Source organism: Trifolium pratense, linkage group LG3, assembly GCF_020283565.1.
Source record: "Trifolium pratense cultivar HEN17-A07 linkage group LG3, ARS_RC_1.1, whole genome shotgun sequence".
NCBI lineage: Eukaryota > Viridiplantae > Streptophyta > Magnoliopsida > Fabales > Fabaceae > Trifolium > Trifolium pratense.
Genome location: NC_060061.1, coordinates 9,304,738 through 9,327,553, shown reverse-complemented (window position 1 = coordinate 9,327,553; position 22,816 = coordinate 9,304,738). Strand labels below are relative to the sequence as shown.

General features: G+C 33.8%; 5 protein-coding genes and 1 non-coding gene across 8 annotated transcripts; 3 read left to right on the top strand and 3 right to left on the bottom strand.

Moving 5' to 3' along the window:
- The first annotated feature begins 925 nt into the window (after nt 1–925).
- On the top strand, nt 926–2,935 carry LOC123917040 (protein JINGUBANG). Its single transcript, XM_045968652.1, has one exon. The coding sequence runs from the start codon at nt 1,409–1,411 to the stop codon at nt 2,723–2,725; it is 1,317 nt and encodes a 438-aa protein (XP_045824608.1). The 5' UTR covers nt 926–1,408; the 3' UTR covers nt 2,726–2,935.
- A 2,468-nt stretch (nt 2,936–5,403) lies between these two features.
- LOC123917039 lies at nt 5,404–6,604 on the top strand. 2 transcript variants are annotated; one of them, XM_045968649.1, is made up of 2 exons: nt 5,404–5,505; nt 6,040–6,604. In XM_045968649.1, exon 2 carries the CDS (start codon nt 6,048–6,050, stop codon nt 6,477–6,479), a length of 432 nt encoding a protein of 143 aa, XP_045824605.1. In that variant the 5' UTR covers nt 5,404–5,505; nt 6,040–6,047; the 3' UTR covers nt 6,480–6,604. The 2 variants fall into 2 exon arrangements, with proteins under 2 accessions (XP_045824605.1, XP_045824606.1); XM_045968650.1 differs by having other exon boundaries at nt 5,468–5,609.
- Nucleotides 5,789–5,934, top strand: LOC123919261. The gene has a single exon (XR_006813169.1). It is a non-coding gene; the product is annotated as a small nucleolar RNA snoR137 (small nucleolar RNA).
- Nucleotides 6,605–6,950: 346 nt separating the features above from the next.
- Nucleotides 6,951–10,525, bottom strand: LOC123917037 (protein SIEVE ELEMENT OCCLUSION B-like). The gene is made up of 8 exons (XM_045968647.1): nt 10,198–10,525; nt 9,985–10,089; nt 9,358–9,809; nt 9,074–9,183; nt 8,790–8,932; nt 8,114–8,605; nt 7,346–8,000; nt 6,951–7,110 (listed from the first exon to the last, which is right to left on the bottom strand). The coding sequence occupies exons 1-7, from the start codon at nt 10,390–10,392 to the stop codon at nt 7,383–7,385; spliced, it is 2,115 nt and encodes a 704-aa protein (XP_045824603.1). The 5' UTR covers nt 10,393–10,525; the 3' UTR covers nt 6,951–7,110; nt 7,346–7,382.
- A 550-nt stretch (nt 10,526–11,075) lies between these two features.
- On the bottom strand, nt 11,076–14,914 carry LOC123917038 (glycosyl hydrolase 5 family protein-like). Its single transcript, XM_045968648.1, has 4 exons — nt 14,212–14,914; nt 12,920–13,167; nt 12,321–12,841; nt 11,076–11,655 (listed from the first exon to the last, which is right to left on the bottom strand). The coding sequence occupies exons 1-4, from the start codon at nt 14,680–14,682 to the stop codon at nt 11,159–11,161; spliced, it is 1,737 nt and encodes a 578-aa protein (XP_045824604.1). The 5' UTR covers nt 14,683–14,914; the 3' UTR covers nt 11,076–11,158.
- Nucleotides 14,915–16,758: 1,844 nt separating this feature from the next.
- On the bottom strand, nt 16,759–20,900 carry LOC123917035 (E3 ubiquitin-protein ligase RGLG5-like). Of its 2 annotated transcripts, XM_045968646.1 has the most exons (12): nt 20,316–20,900; nt 19,813–20,151; nt 19,103–19,187; nt 18,868–19,008; nt 18,661–18,774; nt 18,488–18,585; nt 18,095–18,174; nt 17,923–18,028; nt 17,693–17,820; nt 17,364–17,595; nt 17,202–17,258; nt 16,759–17,083 (listed from the first exon to the last, which is right to left on the bottom strand). In XM_045968646.1, the coding sequence occupies exons 1-12, from the start codon at nt 20,325–20,327 to the stop codon at nt 17,003–17,005; spliced, it is 1,473 nt and encodes a 490-aa protein (XP_045824602.1). In that variant the 5' UTR covers nt 20,328–20,900; the 3' UTR covers nt 16,759–17,002. The 2 variants fall into 2 exon arrangements, with proteins under 2 accessions (XP_045824602.1, XP_045824601.1); XM_045968645.1 differs by having other exon boundaries at nt 17,923–18,174; nt 20,316–20,561.
- Nucleotides 20,901–22,816: the final 1,916 nt, after the last annotated feature.

The window sequence follows — 22,816 nt, the reverse complement described above, 5'->3', positions numbered from 1 at the left end:
TTACTTTCTCAAATGGATACCTCTCATTGGTGGCTAGTACCACACAATACTACTGACGATAGCTTGGATGAATGCACACAACAAGCCTTGCTGGGTGAGTGGGTGAAATCGAGAACAAGTTAACCGCAAAAACCGTTTATTTATCTTTGAAAAATGCAAGTGTTCAAAATCTATGTATAAAAAATGGCAACTTGAACACCGGCAACATTTGACCCCAAAAAAATACTCTAGCAAGTGGCTGCCATATTTAAGCGAGTACAGCAATGCGTACACTCCTCCACCTGTTTTGAAGCTAATTAACAATGCTGCATGCCTTCCAAGAAAAGAGAATAATAAAATGACTTTTTTTTATGCATAGGAAAAACCATTCTTTAATAAAATACTGAACAAAGAACTCCACAAGTTCTAATTTAATTCATAAAAATGCTGAAATTGTTAGATCGAACGTTATGATCGGAGTTTAAACTCCGACTCTCTCATTGTGTATGAATTTACGATAGTTTTATCATTCCGTCTATATACCAAACTTTATCAAATGTGTGGTGGTATCGAGCATGTAGTTGTTGTTAAAGTTGGGTACCTATAAAAACTTTGATGCTCAATTTAGTAAGACACGTGAAGTGAGACCTTGTGGAATATAGCATTAAAGCCAATTATAAAGAGACGGACGTACAAATGCGAGTGGTTTTGTCTTTCGATCGGAGTTTGATGGGGAAGATGAGTCTCCGAGATCGCGCGTGAGCATGTGTCTTGTCCCGGTTCAAAACAATTCCAATGGAGTTGATAAAAATATACACTATTTTTTTATAAATCACACACGATCATTTATACACTCCTAACAAAATTGAATCCATTTGCTTAATGTCCAAATTCTTATCACTTGGATAAACCAACCGCATTGTGCAACCTTCATACAGTATTGCTAAGATTAAAATTGTGATATTTATTTGCATCATATCAAATAGTAGTACTGATTTTCAAACAGTATTCATACTCATTATAAACGAGAATAGAATATATAATTCTAGTGGACGATACATTAACAGCAAAACAGAATTATTATCCAAAAATGAACAAAAAAAAGCTTTTTCCATCTGTCAAGTTTGGCTTTTCATTGATCCTCCGGCAACTTCACTAAATGCTATCTCCGTCTCTGTCTCTAGAAAGAAAAGAAAAAAAATACAAAATTGAAAGATACCCACGCCCGTCGCATTAAGAAAATAATTAACCTCGGACCCATCGCTCCATTCTTGTCCCCTCTTTTGTCTTCTCCATTACCCCACTAATCCAACTATCCATTAGCCTAATCTGAAACCTCATAATCTCATTTCATTTCATAATCTCATTTTTCTATCTATCTATATTTTTCCATGTAAAATTTTCTAACATCTGGTTCTATTCTATCAACATGCAGTTATTGTCATGGCTAAACACATGCTCCACCTCCAACTCCGCCACCACCACCCACAACTCAACCATTTCACTCCCAATACCAAAACATGCATCAGACACTTCTTCTTCATCTTCTCCAAACTTAACCTCTGATGATAGCACCTCAACTCTTTACACCAACTACTCCATACAAACACTCCCATCCATTCCATCTCTTCAGAAACTCACTCTCTCTCCACAAAATCTCAACAACTTCTCTATCTCATACACATGCCTAACCTCCCTAACACCCCACCCTTCTCGCCCAATCACCTCCCTGGCCATCCACAACAACCTCCTCTACGCTGCAACTGAAAACCAAATCAACGTCTACGATCGTCACACGTGTAACAATCTCCACACGTTCAACTCCAATTCAACTTCCTCCGGCTCCACCAAAACCATCACGTTCTCGAACGAAATGGTCTTCACCACTCACCAAGATTGCAAGATCCGAGTCTGGCAAAAACCAAAACCACAAAACAACAACCACCGCAAGTTAACCGTTCTTCCAACCGTCAACGATCGTCTCCGTCGTTTTCTTCTCCCGAAAAACTACGTAACAATCCGTCGCCATAACAAACGTCTCTGGATTGAACACGCCGACGCCGTAACCGATCTCGCTGTTTCTAACGGCGTTATCTACTCCGTTTCGTGGGATAAAACATTAAAAATATGGAGTATCTCTGATCTTCGTTGCGTTGAATCCGTTAAAGCTCATGAAGACGCGGTTAACGCGGTTGCAGTTTCTAACGATGGAACAGTTTACACTGGATCATCCGATAAACGAATTCGGGTTTGGGCGAAACCCGTTGGAGAAAAACGACACGTGTTAGTTGCGACTTTGGAAAAGCATAAATCAGCGGTTAATGCTTTAGCATTAAACGACGACGGTTCGGTGTTATTTTCGGGTGCTTGTGACCGTTCGATATTGGTATGGGAACGAGAGGATAGTGCAAATCATATGGTTGTGAGTGGGGCTTTAAGGGGGCATCAGAAAGCGATACTTTGTTTGATCAACGTCTCTGATTTGTTACTTAGTGGATCAGCTGATCGGACGGTTAGGATTTGGAAGCGTGATTATGATGGATCGTTTTGTTGTGTTGGTGTTCTTGATGGTCATAGAAAACCTGTGAAGTGTTTGGCGGCAATTAGTAAGTATGATGAAGAAAGTCAAAGTTCATCTAACGGCGTCGTTTCTGTTTTTAGTGGTTCTTTAGACGGTGAGATAAAGGTTTGGCAACTTTCTATTGGGTGTTTGGCCACTCAGGATCAAAATATTTTGAATTTGTAGAGTGCTAAATAAATCACAGAAAATATGAAAAGTATAACATAGAACAAAGTAAGTACTACATCACATGTATTTCTATTTATTTTTTGTGCTAAGGTAAGGGATCTTTAAAATTCTAATCCAATTTTTGGTGGAAGTGGTGGATGTGTATAGTTTGTAAGATTCAATATTGAAAAATACTATTAAGTCAAACAAATATTGAAAAATATTAAATGATGTGTATAGACAGTATAGTGATGTGAATAAACTTTTTATCTAAGTACAAGTACAAACAATATAAAAGTCTTGTATACATTCATTACTTGTAACTACTTTGATAACTTGATAAATTGAAAATTTTCCTGTTTTTTAATGAAGTTTTGATTCAATTAGTTATTTGTGACAAAAAAAAATCATTATTGATCAAGACTCGTCACAATTTCAAAATCTAGAGCTCATTGTTCATCTAGTTGTGTCAAACTCGAGTAATTTGAAGCTCCTTCAAATCCAGTGCTCAATCAAAGTCAACCTCCTCTAACCTAATGAAATAAATCGTGTCCATTTTTTAGTCTAAATATGTATCAAGAAACACAGTATAAAAACATAAAAATCAAGATTAAGAAACAATATAAAAAGCGTCGACCACATGCCCTAGCATAGCCTTTCTCGCAGGAACGTCCACAATAGATCCAGTACGTTTGATAAGATATCCTTCTTTGATAGAGGTATCACTACCAAAGACAACAATTCTGACATTCTCATTCTTAAGATTCAACATTATCTTTCACACCGTTGGCAAATTCAACCAATTCCCCATCTTGAATCTCGTTCAATTGAATGCTTATATAGCATAGACATTTATCATATTGAATAAGTTATTTTTATAATAAAAGATAAAATAAAAGTCAAATTTTTATATATAATTAGAAAAATGTTATTTCAACACAAATTTCTAAATAAAAATACGACAAACTTACATATCCGTGTCATATTTTTATATATATTTTTTACACGTATACAGAGGAGCAGAATACGTATTTTTATCCATAGAAATGTGTTCATATAACATAGCTCATATAATTAAGGTATAAATTATTTTTTGTTTATGTACAACTTATAAAGTAAGTTGAAAATTTCTAATGAAAATGTCATAAATTACTTTTATAGATAAATTCTCACAAACAATGTCACAAGTGATATGCTTGTATACAAACATTAATAAGTCAATTCAAACGACTTCTATTTAAAAAAAAAAAAATCTAACAAAAAATAACTTTTATTATAAAGTGTAAAGTTTGATAGTATAGCGGGTTATTTTAATGACATTGCTTCTGGTGATGAAAAAAGGAGAAACTGGTGCTTCATTATGTATGCATGTTCTTAGGTACTGTCCGTTAGCTTTAGTTATCGTTGATGCATTTGGTGGATGCACGCATGGAGGTGGTTTCTTTCTTGAGCCTATGGAGCAATGGATAGAATTTTATTTAAACTATCATGTGGGCAATCATCATGGTGTTAGGTGGAAATGTGAGATGCAGTGTTGGCAACAACACGTTTATTGGATTTGCGATGACATAATCAACAAGTACATAATCCTAATCCTAGAAGCCACTTGAAACCTTGGTGTTAATTTCATCATCGAACAAGTGCTTTGGCACAACAATTCCAAGAGGTGAATAATGTTGTTTCAGAGAACCAAAGAGAATGTTGACATTCAATGGTCCCCGCCTCCACAATGTTGGTTTTGCGGTTAAATATGGATGAAACTTCTAAGTTGTGGAGGAGTGTTGTGAGATGCGGATGTTCGTTGGATTATCAGGTTTGCAAAATATTTGAGCAACACATCAACTTATATGTCAGAGCTTTAGGGTTATTTGAAGGTTCAGGACCGTCTTAAGGTAAGACAATTCAAATAAGAGTTTTAGGTCTTTGGAAAAGAAAAAAAAAATATTACTAATGAAAAATGTCTCTTATAAGTCATAAGTTCGTTTATTTATGGTAGGGAAATGCCTCGGAGAAAAACATATAGGTCTCTGAGAAGATAAATTATAAAAATGAGACATTAACTTTGTAACTATTCAAAAAATTATTCTTTACTTCACTTTAGAATTCACTTTAGACCTCATTTAACGTTCCAGGTAAATACCTCTGTATATAACTTAAAGGATGAGAATTACAATACTTGAGGTTGCTGTTGATTCTATAGTGTCCTAGTAAGTGGCATCTCTAATGGCAAGGTTGGTAGTGCTAGAGGTTAAACATCTCAAGGAAAATTGAAGTGTTTCTTTATCTTGGTTGAGAAGTTCACGAAAATTTCTCATCCCACCCACTCACTTTCTCACCCACCTCCTGTTTTTCCATTTTTGCCCTTAGTCAAAAAATTCGGAACGCGTTTTCCGAATTTTTTTAGTTCAAATTTGGAACAAATTTGGAAAAAATTTGGAAAACACATTCCGAAGTTGTTTTTAGAGGCAAAAAAAATTCGGAAAACGCGTTCCGAATTTTTTGACCAAGGGCAAAAATGGAAAAACAGGGGGTGAGTGAGAAAGTGAGTAGGTTGGATGAAAAATTTCGAAGTTCACATTGTTCATATATTTATAGTGGGCCTTAATTTAAATTTACATGAAAGCCCACTTGTATGATCCGTAGTATGAGTCCTCCTATTTTACCATTTCAAAGCCCATATCTCCTCACGTGTTCAGCTTAGGTTTAGCTCTGTTTCATTATAAAAGCAGAAGTAGAGAAGAGTATTTGCTATCCACTCAAGCGATAAACCCTAGCCGCGAGGCAAAATCAAATTCGCAGTATGTTTTATCTTTTTTCCCTTAACCATGTTTTATCGTTCTCTTATAATAATAATCATCGCTTTTGATAGGCGTTGCGTTCTTCGTTAGTTTTTCATGCCGAAGTACGTGTCAACGAAAGCGTATAGTATCTATTTCAACACCAACCTAATTCTTAATTATTTGTTAATTAAGCATAAAACATCTGCGTATTATCACCATCGCAGTTTGTTTCAATGTCGTGTTGTTACATTACATTCACATCATTTATTTTAATTTCATTTCATTTTTTTTTTTATTAATCGTTGCTTCACAATGGTGAATCCTCCTTTATTTCTAATAGGAGTTTTTCAAGTTTCCCGAAGCATAAATTAAACCAAAAAAACCAGTTTTAAACAGCGTAGTGTAATTTTTTTAACTACACTATGCTACCTGTCTACTGGTACATTTCAATCAATTATTAATCTTATATTTGATTTGTTTAATTTGTGTTTAATCTTATTTAATTGCATGATTTGTCTAACTAAAACTAATGATTTATCTTTTATTAACCAGTTGTTGAAATGGAACCTTCTACTACACCAAAAGCACCGTTAATTCCTGAAATTAAATTAAAATCGAATCAGAAAAAGAAGATTCCATCGCCGAAAGAATTGATATCTTACTATGAATCACAAGGGATGGATTCACAAGAAGCCTCATTGAAGGTGATAGAGGATTTACAAAAAGCTTTGGTTGGAATAATTTCATCTGGTAAAGGTAAAAAAGATAGGGTTTTGAATGAATCTTCTAGAAAAATGGATTCAGTGAATAATAGACTTGCAATACTTGATATGAAGCTTGATTCAAAGCCTGGATTTGTTGAGACTTTTGCAATTGGTGTTGTTTCTGGTGCTACTCTTAATGGATTTGGTGCTATATTGCCTCATATTTTATCACCTATTGCTAATATTTGGAATTCTGTTACCTCAGCCACTAAATCTACCCCTCAATGATAGTTGTGTAACATTTGTAATTTATTGTTAGTTTTGTAAACTATTGTTTAATTGTATGTAATTGTATTAACATTGTATTCTAGTTATGTAAATGAAATACTAGTTATGCAATTGACTTATTAATATCAGCAAGCATTGAGTTAATTACATTTTGGCTCTGTTCGGTACAAAAATTGTTTATAGTTGATAAGCTAACTTATAGCTTATGAAGTCAAGCTTATAAGCTAGCTGATTGAATTTGTACTATTTGGAAAAATTAATGGTTTAATTAGGACATTAAAAAAGATATATTTAATTAATATTTAATTGTTTTCAAGCAAGTAAGATGATAAAGGTAAAATTGAAAGAAAATAATGATAAGCTATTAGCTCATACTTGAAATAGCGGCGTTTGAAAGTGATAAGCTCTTTTTTTTGAGTTTTTAGCTTATAAGTAAGTTATAAAATTAAAAAGGGTCATACTAATTGATGCTAACCGGTGTTTTGGGCACTAGCAACCCAATAGAAGTTACATTTATTATTTAATAACAATAAAACATCATAGATATACAAATGAAACTCTTAATATTGAAACTCTATAAAACATCTCATAAACATGATTGTCTCAACTTATTACTAGTGTAATATGCAATGTGATTTAACCCACTTGGGGTTGGTCGAGTGGTGTTGGCTTGGGCCCTTGGAGTATGCTCCTCTCAAGGTCTCAGGTTCGATTCCCACTGGTGCCAATTTCGGTGGGCCAAGTCCATACAGAGCAAAAAAACTCTGGCTTTAAATGGCCCCCCCGCAAGTGGGCGGTGGGATTGGTCCCCTTGGATTAGTCGGTCCTAAGGCCGGATACCAAGTTTTCAAAAAAAAATATGCAATGTGATTTATTTATTTATGCTACGGTAATGGCAATGATTCATTCATTGCAGCAGCGATACATGTAGAATTTTTCCATTGGCTGGCCACATTCAGCACAAACAATCTTGTCTGGAATTGTGCCTTCAACTCCTGGAAGTATTAATCTGTTACAATGGTGTGGTTGTTGAATTCCTTGTAAATAATCATCCATTGCAGGCAAAACTCCTTTATCATTCACATTTTCCTTCCACTCATCAAATTCATTAAGACACTTTAAAAATGAATCTCCTTTGCCTTGTGTCATTTTTAATGTGCCTTGACTTATCACAGCCCAACCTTGATCACTGCTATCAAAGCTTAGGATTCTCATTATTTCTAGCATTATTTGGTCATTCTCTACTGTCTTGTTCTGTTGTAATTTGGAGTGCCACATGCTTTCTAGCCTAACCCAGAAGAACCAAATTATGGTTGGATCGGCGAGTATGTTGCTCAGATTTTCTTCATATACTGTTTTGTTGATTTTTCTAACCTTTTGTCCTGGGTTGCTTTTCCCTACATACAGCATTTCCAGTGGAATTTGTAGAGTTCTAGCCATTGATTTCGCAGCACTTGTGAATTTACGGATCCATTCCATATCATCCCCTCCGTACAAGCATATGTATTTGCCTGCTGACACCTGAAAGAAACGAGCAATCAACAACGATGATCATAAGTTTAAAAGTTGAAATGAATACTCTATCCTTGGATATGCATATATTCATATATACAGAATGAAAAACATAGACTAACCCAATCAAAAAGCAATGGATCAATTGTATCAGCCAATAATGCAAGTCCCCATGTTTCCTCTTTCCAAAGAGCTTGCTCTCTTAAGCTAGAGAAAGGATAAGCCATGCTTCCCCAAATCCACATCATATGTACTGCATTCAGGTTCACAACCTTACCTTGTGGATCCAACACCACAAGCATAGGCTTTGTGTTAAAAAGCCATACCTCCTTAATGTACCTAATGCTTGCTGGCTCCAAAAGTGAAGGGTCGTAAACTGAGTACCATGGCATCATTGATTGCAGCTTCTCGAACTTCAGTTTCGATTCAGTCCACGCAGTTCCCTTTTCCACAACTGGAATCCAAACGAGTTCGTATTGACTCTCTAACCTTGTTGAATCTTGACGCGACTCTTGAAACATTTGTTCAAAAATCACAACCTCTTGATCAGATATATGGTAGAGGTCTGTTATGTAGAGCAACACAATTTTCTTCCTCAATACTTCAATGCTAACCTGAAGACAAAGACAAAGAGAAGACATTGAAGGTAGAAAAATTGCATTAGTTGATTCAAATTGCATTGTTGCCATTCTTAGCAAGTCTTAATTAAAGATCATGCTGATGACAATAGAATATACTATAGAACATAGGTTATATATATTATTCGTGAAATGAAGAAATAAGAAATTCTATGCTAACCCTTTGCTTGGTAGAACCATTAAACAGTGGCAACGGATCATCTTTGCAGCGAATCAAAGCTTTGAGAACCTGAATGTTATCTTGGTGGGATGTCTCAAAAAGGTGCCGAAGTGTTTGAAATGCTTCTCTCTGTTTGTTGTCATCTGCATCATAACACAGTGTTCCAAAGTATACAGATTAAAGAAATTTTACCTAAAGAAAATCTAGACAGTGTTTCTTCCTCATCTTCATGATTAAAACAGTTGTGGAGTTACTAAAACGAGTAATTAGATCGATTTTGTTACCTAAATGTTGACGACAAATGCTGAGCTGCTTTTGTAGGTGACCATTCATGTTGTCTAGCTTATGAGTCAAACTTGAAAGCTCCCATGTCTCAATTGTTGATGTCATATATCTAAAATCGACACGAGATAGTTAAAATTATACTATACACACTTAATTAAATTGTTTATCCAAATATGGCCTTAAATCAGTGTGATCACTAAATTAGCAACACAAACAAAAAATGAATATATTTGCTTTTGGTGCAAGAAAGAAATTAAGAAGAGTTACTAAGATATAGATGTACCCTTGACCCAAGCCAATAATGCCTAAAATATGTGAGGCACATGCCACAATACTCCTAATGGTCCAATAGACAGCACTTGGAATAAGAGATGAAGCAGTCTGTGTTTCAGGTGCTTCATGGTCAATATACTGATCAGGAAGCTCATGAAACTCAACAATGCAATTGGTAACATCCAACATGGCCCTGAGAAGGTTGTTCACAGCTTCAAACTTTGGTCCTAAATCGTCAACTTGATTCAGTGTTTCATGAATGTGCTTCAACAATGCAACTGACTTAGCAAGACGGTTGGTAGCATGAAGTTGAGCTACCAGCCAAAATTCCCCCAAATTGGCTGCAAATGCTGCTAAGGCTATCACCGCTTTCGCATCCCATGAATAGCTTGATAGCATTCCAAGTATTCCTATTGTTGTTGCATGTGCATCTCCCCCACCCATCAAACATTTGCAAGATATCTGACACAAAGCATGCATAAGAACATTAACAACTTGAACTTTATATATGAATGCGGATGAAAATAGTTTTACTTTAATTTATCTTAATTTTGTCATAGAAACAGCTTATACGTAAGAGTGCTCATGCTATAGGCGCTTAAATATGCATGCTGATGCATGGAGATCGGAAGAAAACCTCGCATGAAATTTTGTTAATTGTGTGATACGAAATCTCTAGCATGTCAAATAGTTCAGATTCGTTGGCATTATCCTTCATGGCACCCATTTGCACTTGCTTTCCCTGTGTGAAATTTCAAAACAGCCACAAACATAAACATAGTTGATTAACAACCAAAATGCAAAATGATACTCGTTAATATAACATATACAGACGACGTTACACACACACCTGAACGATGTCGGGGATAACAGAAGCTCCCTGGCGAAAAATGTCTTGAACAACATTAAGCAGAGGTCTAACATCAACATGTTCTTCAATAGGAGCATGAGTGGCGCGAATTTGTTTTGTCATAACCGTGTCATCTGATGCAGAAAAAATGTGGCGGATAGCTCTAGATTGCATCTTCCGAGGTACCATTTCCATTTTTTGAGGATATAATAATGGTTAAGATCACTGGTTTACCAATTGTTGGAACAGAATGCAATATATATAGTAAAAATTGATGCCAAATTCTGTTGAATTTCTACCTTGCTTGTATTTTGGTTCAAAGTTCAAACAATAAAAAAAAAGACATGTGAAAATGAAATATTGGTTAAAGGATTGGCAGAATTTATACCTTTCACCAATTCTGGTATTCTACTTTAGTTACTAACTTTTATACTCCAGTTTTAGTTACTAACCTTTTTTTATACTTTAGTTTAGTTTATCAGTAATTGAATAGTCTATGCATCATACTTTTAGAGTAACACGTTGTAAAAATCATTAATACAAAAAATTAATTTATTAAACAAGGAATCATGACATAATAGTTATAACAAGAAAGGTATAAATAAAATGTTAGCAACTTTTGTGATGTGAAAGAATCATTACTATTTAATACTCATTACTATATAAGATCTTTTTTTATGCCATGCTTTTCCTTTATCATAAGACAAACGTGGTAGAGATTCCTCTGCTACACTTTTAATCAAACAAGCCATATTGTAGTACTAGGTGTGGATTATGGATAGTAATTTAGTTATTTTTATTGAAACTTTTCAGTATAATACTATATGCATTTAATCTAACATTCACATGGATGTATTGACTTGATCACTTTCATGCTATTGAAATAATAATTGTGGATGGTACTTTTAATGAGTACTAGTACATTGTGAAACAAATTTACACTAAAATGGCTAAAAGAAACTTATTTTGAGTTCAATGGTGTCATGAAAATCTCCAATAAATTTAGCTCAGATAATGTCGAGGTTGACGAACTTGACCTCCTACCGCTATCAATAAGTTTAAACCACTGGCTTGCAGGGTCGCATGATTTATCGTTGCTCAAGCATTTACACGCATTGGTCACAATGGCGTTCTTTTCGTTCACATCTAAACAAACATCTGTTGATCCACTGCTAGTTTTTGATGAAAGGTGCAATTTGGAGTCTGAGATCATGTCCCATTGAGAGTTAGGATTTGAGCATAGTATGCTAAGTGTTGCAGGCATCCCTTCTTTTTGTGCTTGTATGCAATAGTATGTACCCTTTATTGATAATGTCTTCTGTGGTGTGTAGTTCCAGCCATCAGAAAGAGAGCATGGACCTAATTCTAGTGGCTCTAGTAGTGACTTTCTTATCACGCAAAGACCGGTTAAAGGATGGAAAATCAGTTTGTGTGGATTGCCTATTGTTATGCCTGGACCTGTGCAATACAAAATAGGAATATAATTCAAGTCTTCATAATGTATGGTAAGAAATAAATATATCATGTTAAGAGTACACCATTGGATGAAATAAATAGACCCAAAATGAGTTTATAACTGGAATATAAGATCATTTCGTAGGGTTGAGATATGTCCAACCCAAATTTTAAGATCACAGTAGAGGCTACCCAAGGTCACCCGCTATCGAGTTACTTGGGCCAGACTCAGGATGGTTTATAAGTCGGAAATATCTCTCACATTACAAGACGGTTTTGTAAGGTTTAGTTAGGGCTAATGCAAGTTCTAAGATATTACTTGTAGAAGTTAAATTAGCAACAAGATCTCTACAGCAATCGAGAGCCATTAGATATATGTGTTATGGGATCTTGCACCAAATCCAACGACTATAGCAGTTGCACCATGCATCTACTACAGAGGATTCAAGTTTGATAAAAAGAAAATCACATTTAATTTTAGCACGATAGAATTGACAATCGAAAGAATAACCATCAATTGATGACCACAATATTCTGTCCAGGCAGAAGTTAATCACAAGATCAATCTAATGGTTGAGAGATCAATCCAACAACAAACTTCTGGCTCGACGAGAAATAGAAGAAATGATCCAAATCCTAAAATTGAAGTTTAGTAATTATATCGTTACCTCGAAATGGAAGTTGAAGGGAAGCAATCCTATGCAAGAAACTAGCATTTCTAACTTGTGACCAATCCCAATTGATAATCCCATAAAACTCTTCCATTCCTATAACCCCTTGTCTAAAATAGTAACTACCAACCAATGTCCACAATGCCCAATCCAAATCAAGCTCAGCTGCATATGCTATAAAACAGTTAAGATAACGGTTATCATTGACATTAGTACCCCTCAAGTCCACCCCAAACTCACTCACAAACAATGGCCATCCTTGATCAACCAAATAGCCAGACATTCTCTTCATATTTCCAGCCACTTGTCCACATACTTGATTTGGGTTACCTGACACCCAAGCTTCACCATCAGTGAAGCCATACCAATGTGCCTCAAACACTAGTTTTCCAGTGAATGTTAGGCTCACTGGTCTTTTCGCAAGGAAGGATAAGTCTTTGTCAAAATTTAATCCAGATAAAATTACAAGAACATCTGGATTTGCTGCATGAACAGCTTCTGCTCCTTGCACCATATACCTTCCATTCATAACAAACAACAAATTATCATCAATGTAAGATTCATTCATAACAAACAACTGGTGTAGTTGTAATTACCTGTACCAATCGTCTACATTCTGTTTTGGACCTCGGAGTTCATTTCTCAAGCTCATTCCCACCACATTGGTCACTCCTTTGAAAAGAGTGGCCATTTTGGTGAGGCCTGTGGTCCACAAATTTGGGTCGAAATATTGGTCGCCAAAGAACCCATTACCGTCGGAACCACTACAGCACCACCCTGGTTGGGTTATATGGTTGTCCAAAATCACCATCACATTGTTGTCCCCAAGACTTTTCACAACTGCCTGGAGTCATCACAAAACATTGATCCACTCAACTCAAAATTTAATTCTTTTTTAGGCCAATAAAGTGCATTAAGAGTAAGACATCTCTTCAAAGAATTTATAGTTGATAGTAGATAAAGCAACTGGTAGCAGATTACTTAGTTAAATGTGTTTGTTTAAACATTTTTAAATTAATGAGAATTAAAAGAAAAATCGATTAAATGGGAAGCTGTTTTTAGTAAACTTTTTTAAAAAAATCCAACTGATTTTAATTAGTGTTATAAATGAGAGAGTATGTTAAAAACAGAATTTTACTATTATAGGCAAAAACACAACTACTTTCTATAAAATTCTCTAAAATCTAAAAGTCAATTTTAATCTTTAACAAACAACCACTAAATCAATACCAAACCAGTAAAGAGTATTTATGCACACATTCTTTTTCAATTGCAGTTTGAATGAGATAAAACACACCTTGTTATAGAAAGAAATCTATCCAAAGGGACTTAATTATGAGATTAATTTCAACACATCTAACTTTGTGTACACATGCAAGGTAAATTCTTTAGGCTTTGAAGTTTGGTTGAATATCAATACTTTATAGACAAAATTTATTCAAAATTTGAATTTATTTTAATATAAATATAAATTAATATAAAATATGACATGCCATTGTATTTTGTTTATAGGATACCGATACCTAACTAAACTTCGGAATACTAGAGCATTCACCCACATGCAATCCTAAAAATAAAATTGTACACATGCATCACACCATGATATATCTACCCCCAATTACTACGGCGGCAAGATAAAAAACTAAATATATGTTTGGTATTACGGTGAGTTGTTGAAAATCAGGTGACGTGATTTTGCAAAAGAGTACCTGCTGTGATACCAAATAATTAAGTACTCCCTCTTAAAAAAGTTTGTGTTTTTTAGGTGCATGAACCAAAAACAACATAAAAAACAATTTTTTTTTATTTTTTTTATTTTTTATAATAAGGACAAAGTACTAAAATGATGATTAAGGACAATTAATAAACTAATTAACAAGTACTATACCTGAAAAGCTTGAATGAGGGAAAGATCAATAATAGAAGGATTATTGGATTGAAAACCAGAAATAGATTCAAGTAGACCAAGATTCTGAAATGATTCTCTAACCGTAAGAGAAGAAAGAGTCTCATTAGTTACAAGAAGAATAGGCCAAGTAAGCCTAACACAGTTAAAGCCCATGGACTTTATTCCAGAAGATATAACACCCACGGGCTTTTTACTAAGCCCTTCAGCTACAACAGCATCTAAATGTGAAACCCAATTTAAACATGCCAATTTTACCCTTTCTCCATTTTTATTCACAATCCATCTTGAACTTGTTTTAAGTGGAACACCGTTCACCACCGCAACCACTGGTTTCACTTCCAATATGGTTGCTCCGATCAATATAATATTGATGAAAATCAACATGCACCGCCACATAGCTATTTTTTGTGTTTCTTTTATTATTTTATGATATGATGTGAATGTGATCATAGAGGGTAATGAGTGTGTCGTTTATATATAGATAGATAGATTGATTGATACATGCGCCAACATGTATTTTCAATGACAAGTGACTTTGTTGTATCTTATTTTGTCATGCCTTTAACATTAATATAATGAAACTTCAATATCAAAAAAATAATATAATGAAACTTGTACTTCAACATTAATTAGAGTGGATACAAGTTTTATGATATAGTACAAGATAAAATATGGAGTAGTTGGAATTTATTTATGTTTTGAACTTATATTTATCTTTTCCATGGATAGTTAAAAAAGTTCTATAGATTTTTTTCTTCTAATAGTTGGATTCAATGAAAAAAATATAATTTTTAATTTAAATCGTCTAATTTTAAATTGACGGTTGAGAATGAAAATTATTTGTATTTATTATTGCAGTTGATCTTGATCAATTTTTTGTCTCATTCCTTGACTTTTTCAGTAAGTGTTATGTTGACCGTGCGATTGATGTCACAATTTGAACCCGGATTGTTTGCATACGGTTACAGACAATTTTGTATTTCGAAAGTTAATTGAAAATCAAACGGTTTAAATTATGACCTATTTATTGTTTAGATCGACCAAGACAAATATTTGCATGATACGTCGAATCCAAATCCCGCCATTTTAGTATGATAATTTTTCTGACGATATATGACTTATCTCATTTTATTAATAATAATATCATGGATATATGTTGGTTAATTGGTATAACGATAAAATATCGAAACTAGCTAACGGTGAGGCCATCCGAGCAAGTCTATCTCATAATGAACTTAACGGTCAGAAGTGTAGGTTCTTTTACTGTAGAGACTATCCACCACCCTCTTGCAATCCATTTCGAAATCAATGTCATGAAGTTGTAACTCATCTGTCCATTTAAGAGCATGCAACTTCTTCAATCTCCATTATGTTCTTGCAGCCACAAAATTTCTCTGGTCATCAAACATGGTTCGAAAAGCAAATCATCAAACCTACACTTACACAATAACCTCCGTTTTATACAGTTTACATTCGACATTTTTAGTTTTCTAGCACCAGAGGCTGTAAATCTTTTGAAAATAGTTCAAAAGGTCATGCATGGTAATATTGTGTCGCTTAAGTCTATGAATGTACGTTTTTCAAATATCTATATATTATCTTTTCTTTTCTTTTTTTAGTCAGTAACTTTTGCAAAATTTCTATTGGTATCTTTCAATTCAAATCTTATAATCTTATAAATTCATAAAATATTTTGAAATTTTTAAAATCCATATAAATTTTGGAAGATTCTTTTGTTGTCAAATTGCCTCTTAAAATTTCAATCCATTCCAATACACACAAATTGAGAACTTGAGAGACATGGCTACCCTATACGTGTAGCATTGCTTCATTGAATAATGCTATAAATAAACACTCCTCGTGCTAGCACTCTTCATGCTTCATCATATCATAAATAATGTAAACGTACCGTGACTCAATACAATTTTGTAGTTTCAAGTTAAAAAAAAAAACACTTTGTGCCAATTTAGTTGTTGGATTATGTGATATTACGCAAACTTTGGCTACATATTTTCTGAAAAATGCCAATTTAATTTGTTTACTACACTCAATATATACTTTTGCTTAGATGGAAATACAAACACATACGTCCATTGTTTTAGCTACTATTGCTTCTACTACAAACATGTGCACATTTTTCGTGTTTTCCTTCAAGTACTCTTTTATACACCAATCATTGTTTTTTTCTTTTTGGCGTAAACTAGCGCAAAGACTAATCCCTCGAGCCTTGTGGGACTCAAATGAGCGACAAACTCTCCATAAGAGGTTTAATAATGGTGCATGCCCAAACCAGAGATCAAATCCAAGATCATCGCTTCCTTCTTTCATCATGATTTTATTTTACCCTGTCAACCAATCACAACTATGTTTTTGGTCACGTCATTCCACTTGACTTCACTTTCTTGGTATGACATGGAAGGTTGAACCATTCGTATTAGTTGTCGATGTAAAAGTAATTTACACTTACACTGTGTGTCCTTTAAACTCTTTTATTTTTGGATTTGAAATTTTAAAAAATTTATATGATTGGAATGAACGTGACTTAAGAAATCAATTTTGAATCAAATATTACATCAACCCTTCATAGCACACAACACAAACTTTATATATACAATGAGGCAATACCTATTTATTATGTAAACAAATAAACCTAACCTGACATAATTGTTTTGATTCAAAATTGTGATATATGGTTATTTAAATGAACAATGGATCCGCTTTATAGTGCAGCCGGCTGCAGAGGATCCAAGTCGAGGTTGTATGCGGAAGCTTAATAAAGCTTTATTCTCGTATCGATTGTGCTCCGGCAAATAGGGCAGAATTCAAGACTGTCTCCACATTCGCAACAAGTCTGTACCATACGAGAGAATAAAGATGCGAAGGAAAGTTAATATTATATCCTTTTAAGACAGCCTTAGATTCAATTCAATAATGAAGAAGAATCGACAACACGTAATTGAATTGGTTACCTGATGCCCGCAACCGAAGGCCATATCCTTCCCATTAGTAAGACAAATTGGACAAATCTGCAGTTAACCATATGTGAATGATTATCAAAAGTGACAGAAACTATCATTAACCACATAATATCGGTGTCTTAAGTTGGAAAGAATGATCCTAAATTTTAATACCTTATTGTCATATAAACCACTTGAAGATGGTTCCGAGTTCATTCCATTCTCGTTGCTCGCATAAGTATGAGGAGTACTTTGTGAGTTCATTTCATTGCTGTTGATCGCATGAGTATGAGTACTTTGCTGAAAACTGTTTGAACGAAAAGATGTTGCGGCATTGCTAGAAGAAGACCTATCATATTGTGGTGGAGGTAAAGGAACCCTATCTGGTGAGTATCCCCTCCGTGTCCTAATTTCATCGACGAAGACATGATGCAAATTAGTAATTATCCGAGTAAAACTTGTATAATAGGTGTATTTTCCTATATAACTATTCAATCATTTACCCCAATAGGCTGTGATCTATGGTTGCCTTATATTGAGAAGGTATCTCCATCAAAGCTGCTAGAGCAAACTCTGTCTCTTTTCGGTTCGAATCCACTTTCTTTGACATTATCTCCGTAAAATTCACAAACTACACACAACCAAAATTAAAAACATTCACATTTCTGCATACTATAGTAAGATTTGAATATGGAAAACCAATAAATATATGGTCGTGTGAATTACACCAAACCTGAAAATTGTCAAAGGCTCGAGCTGGAATGTTATCGTCAAATTCCCTCATCATATCCCATGGTCCATCTCCAACTCCAACCAAAACTATCGACAGTGGATACTCGCTGCAATTTAACGAGTATAAGAATCCAAAATAGTTATTAGATGAGAGAAACCAAAGAAGAACATACCTAGCTTTTACAATTGCATCAATTGTCTTCTTTTCCTGTGAACTTAGCTTGCCATGCTGTGTGTCAACACTTCTTGTCACCTGTGGCAAACTTTCGGCATCAAATTTTCAAGATCTTGCAATTGTCATCATGTTTAATTATGGTTTATAAGCTGAATGTAGTAGATATTTGTCATTATTAAGATCATCATTTGCATAGTAAAAACATTAATCGATATCATGATTCATGAATCATGATATAACTATAACATTGTAATTTCTTCTACAAGAAATAAGAGAGTCATTCACAAAACTAGCATACTAATTACTAACTCTTTGGAACTTACGACCGGTGTAGATTTAAACTACCTAGAAATTGTACTTTTCGATGGAATGAAATGCGCATTAAAGTTACCTGTCCATCAGCGATTATAAGCAAGACATGATATTGGCCACCACTTTTCTCGACAATAGTCATGGCCATCTCAATAATAGGGGCAAATGAGGTGGGTCCTGTGACGTAAATTCAATGAGTCATGCTAGGCCTAATTATAAAATTGGTATCTATATTATCGGTGAAAGCAATACCTGCGAGTCGGAGGCATGGAACAATCTCTCTATATTTTGACAAAACTTCCTCAAATCCATTGCAACACCTCTCATCTGGATGGAAACTGAAGACATCTTGATCATGTGTTGATGCTGACAAGGGAAAAAGATAAGAAACAGAATCAAGTTTTGCTATATGGAAACAAAAAACAAGTGAAAAAACATCAAGATTTTTTGTTTTTTTACCATCTCCAAATCCAAAACAAGGAATCATGTTATCCTCATCAAAAGTGCTTAATGTTTTCCCAATAATTGCGATTGCTTGTTCGTAAGGATTTTGACCATTTCCGATGTGATGTAAACTTTTTCGATTGAATGACCTCTTCCCTGATTTTCAAAGTGAATTATATATATTATGTACCGCAAGTCCGTAACTCACTATAAGAAATTCAATCATCAAGATATCAGTAAGAGATAAAACCTGTCCATTCATTGCTCTTTGTGAAATCAATCCCAACAATGAGATTAGAAGATTCCAAGCCAGCATGTGAAAGAGCAGTAGTAACCTGTGAACAACTTTTTCATGATTTGACAAAGAAAAAAACTTCTGACAGATTCTTAGTAGAAAATTAAAGGCTAAATTGCGTTTTTGGCCTCCTAAGTTTCACCAACTTGCAATTTTGGTTCCCCGACTTTCATAATAACAGTTTTGGCCCTCTAACTTTAACCTCTTTTGCAAAAGGTTGGTCCTCCCATTGATTTTGATCAAGTCAACGCACACATAAACAGTGTCTCACTTGTCACATCAGCATGTATGTCTTGCGACATACGCGAACGTGGTATGTGAGTCATTGTGTACTCGCTAATGAAGCAACTTTTCTCTATTATTGGTAACAATATTAGAAAATGAATTGTAGATGATGCAAGATCATGAAGAACAATAAAAATGAGGGACATTAGTGTCTTTAGCAGCATCGCCTATTCTCCTTTTACCTGATTAGAATAGATAAGGGGAAAATGATTCCCTTTCTTTTTTGTGTTTAATACCATTCACACACATTACCTTTTTCAGGTCAATTTCTCCTTCCCCTTTCCTTTACCAAACACAAAAAAGTCTATGATATTTACAAACAAAAACATAAAAATTCTCATACTTTCACACACAAAACACAATTCTACTATCTTAATTACCTCATCAAGAGAATGATAATCATCAGCTATCCTTGAATATCTCCTATCTAACTTCCTATTTGGCCGCGAATAATCGTGTTGTGTAGCGCGGTGGTGATTATGTCTTTGATATGGATTTTGTTGTGGTTGTGGATATGGATATGTTGATTGTGGATATCCAAAGTTATTTTCCCATGAAGAAGATGAAGAATCAACAGACCCATATGATGATGATGATGCTGCTGATGATGGTGAAACTACATGTCTCCTTTGAGATTCTTTTGAATTCTTACTTCCCATTAATGCTTGAATCAATGCAAAGAAACCCAAAACTATAACCAAAGCTAAAAAAGTATCCAACTGCAAGCAATTGCAAAACCAAGATTTCAAAACATAAATATAAATATAATATGAAAGACAAGAGAAGACCAAGAAAAATAACTTAGGTGCCTATCAATGATGACTGAATCAAACCAAAACATGTTTTTCCACAATTGCTGTAACATGTTTTTCCATGTACTTACCTCTAGAGGCATTGTTTGTTTGTTTCAACAAGAATTGGAAATGAATTGTGTGAGAGAATTAATTATCAAGATGATGTATCACGCTAATGAAGAAGAATGGACTAGTTTGCTTCTACTTGTTGAACTAACTATAATAAATGGAAGAACAAGAAGAAGAAAACAATGAACAAGAAGGAATGCTGGTCTTAGAAGAAAACTAGCTAGCAAGGTCTAGTCAACTACAATTGTTTATCCCTTTATTGTGCTATTGGTGACAAGTGTACTCCACTCTATAAATTCAAGTGATTAATGAATTTTCTTTCTTTTGAAAAACTCGAGTACTCGAATTAAAGAAAAAATAATTCTTAACCTGATATTACTTAAATGGTATTGAACTTTAAATTATCCGACTCTAATTCTCAAGAAATAAGGATATGATTAACACACACAAAAAATACAAACAAAAATAATTTTTAATTAGAATGTTATTTATATGCTACCAAACTCTAAATTATCATACTCTAATTCTCGAGAAACTAAGTGTTAGAGCAATATCTCAAGACAAGAAAATCAGGCACAAATTATCATCATAATGTCATGTTTATCTTCTTAGTAATTGTAGCAATTAATTTATTTAATTCCTTGTTCATTGTAATAATTAGCCTTAAATGTCAATCATGTAGTCAACCGTACACTATATAATAGGAGAGCCAAGATCATGTCTTCACATTAGTCGACTTGGCATGATTTTGGCTCTCCTATTGTATAGTGTACGGTTGACTACATGATTGACATTTAAGACTAATTATTACTACAATGAACAAGGAATTAAATAAATTAATTGCTACAATTACTAAGAAGATAAACATGACATTATGATTTGTGCCTGATTTCCTTGTCTTGAGATATTGCTCTAACACTACTAAGATTATTAACAAAAATGATGGAAGGTTCTTGGTAATTTTCATGGATACTTCCCGGACAGTTATGATTGTGAAGTAGTAAATTCTTACACTTTTCCATATGAAATGTAAACTTTTGGTCTGTGGTCTGAAACCAGCTTCCTAGAAATAACCCTACAGAAAACTCCATCAATCTGTTTATGCTTTATAGTATTACAAATTTGAGGCAAATTAATTCTACGTGCATAAGTCATTCAATTTGACAACATGTAACCGGGACATAATCACGGGTCTTGCTAAGCTTCAAAAGAAATTAGTTCCCTTAGGGTATGTTTGGTTCGGGGTTTTTGGAGGGAAGGGGAGGTGAGGGAATATTTTAAATGTTTTGTGTTTGGTTCAAATTTTATGAGGGGAGAGGAGGGGAGGTGAGCAAAATCCCTCCAATGACCAATTTTTGTTTCCCCCCAAATTGGGGGGATTTGGAGGGGAGGGGAGGTGAGGAGAGATGAATTATTATAATTTTAATTACATTGATATAATTATCCTCATATTTATTTGAAAATACCAAAACTTTCCTTTTAAAATTTATATTAAATCATACTAAGTTATTTGCTTGTTGCCATTTTTTTTACGTTGCTAACATCCTGTGTTTATTTTTTACCTGTACTATTTTTTTTTTAATGTACTTTTTTTTACAAGATACTTGTTTTTATTTTTTACCTATCCTACAACATTTTTGGATGAATAATTTTTTTTTATATATAATAAAATGAACACTTTTTAATTCATTGCACTGTACATATACATATACATATATATATATATATATATATATATATATATATATATATATATATATATATATATATATATATATATATATAGAGAGTCAGGATCCGTTGACACCAACTAGTTTGACACCAAATGTTACACCTCTCAATAACGTTTTAACCGATATAAATTTTATAAAATCCACCGTTGGATTGAAAGTTTACATCATATAGATCATTTGTGTAAAATTTCAAATAAATCCAAAATCATTTGATATGTTATTGAGATACATCAAAATTAACGGTTTTTGTATTTTTTTAAATGCCGTTAATCTTTATGTGTCTCAATAGCATATCAAATGATTTTGGATTTGTCTGAAATTTTACACAAATGATCTATATGATGTAAACTTTCAATCCAACGGTGGATTTTATAAAATTTATATCGGTTAAAACGTTATTGAGAGGTGTAACATTTGGTGTCAAACTAGTTGGTGTCAACGGATCCTAACTCATATATATATATATAAACTATCAACAAGTTTTTTTAGGAAAATTAACTATCAATAAATTGTTTTATACATATTTTCATATTCTACACATTATATTTTAGAAGTGCTCTAATATTTTTGAACATAAAAAATTTTGTTAGAATTTTGCATTTGATTATTTCTGGAGTTTTCGGTTATTGAATTTTCATATTTAATTGTTTATGTAGTGAATACTGAATAATTTTAAAATGTTGAGATTTTGTAAAGATGACAAGGATAAAAAAGTCAATTAATTTTAGAATCTCTCCCCTCCCCTTGTGAACCAAACACATATTTAGTAAAAATCTGTCACCTCTCCT

Coding starts and splice junctions, on each gene's coding strand:
- LOC123917040 (XM_045968652.1), top strand. CDS start 1,409: ATGCAGTTATTGTCATGGCTAAACACATGCTCCACCTCCAACTCCGCC.
- LOC123917039 (XM_045968649.1), top strand. CDS start 6,048: ATGGAACCTTCTACTACACCAAAAGCACCGTTAATTCCTGAAATTAAA.
- LOC123917037 (XM_045968647.1), bottom strand. CDS start 10,392: ATGGAAATGGTACCTCGGAAGATGCAATCTAGAGCTATCCGCCACATT. Junction 10,090..10,197: donor TTATCCCCGACATCGTTCAG/GTGTGTGTGTAA, acceptor AATTTCACACAG/GGAAAGCAAGTGCAAATGGG. Junction 8,933..9,073: donor CATTTGTCGTCAACATTTAG/GTAACAAAATCG, acceptor GTTATGATGCAG/ATGACAACAAACAGAGAGAA.
- LOC123917038 (XM_045968648.1), bottom strand. CDS start 14,682: ATGATCACATTCACATCATATCATAAAATAATAAAAGAAACACAAAAA. Junction 12,842..12,919: donor AATGTAGACGATTGGTACAG/GTAATTACAACT, acceptor TATGAATGGAAG/GTATATGGTGCAAGGAGCAG. Junction 11,656..12,320: donor CCTTCAACTTCCATTTCGAG/GTAACGATATAA, acceptor TGTATTGCACAG/GTCCAGGCATAACAATAGGC.
- LOC123917035 (XM_045968645.1), bottom strand. Junction 19,188..19,812: donor ATTATCATTCTCTTGATGAG/GTAATTAAGATA, acceptor AGTTGTTCACAG/GTTACTACTGCTCTTTCACA. Junction 17,084..17,201: donor CCTTCGGTTGCGGGCATCAG/GTAACCAATTCA, acceptor CGTATGGTACAG/ACTTGTTGCGAATGTGGAGA.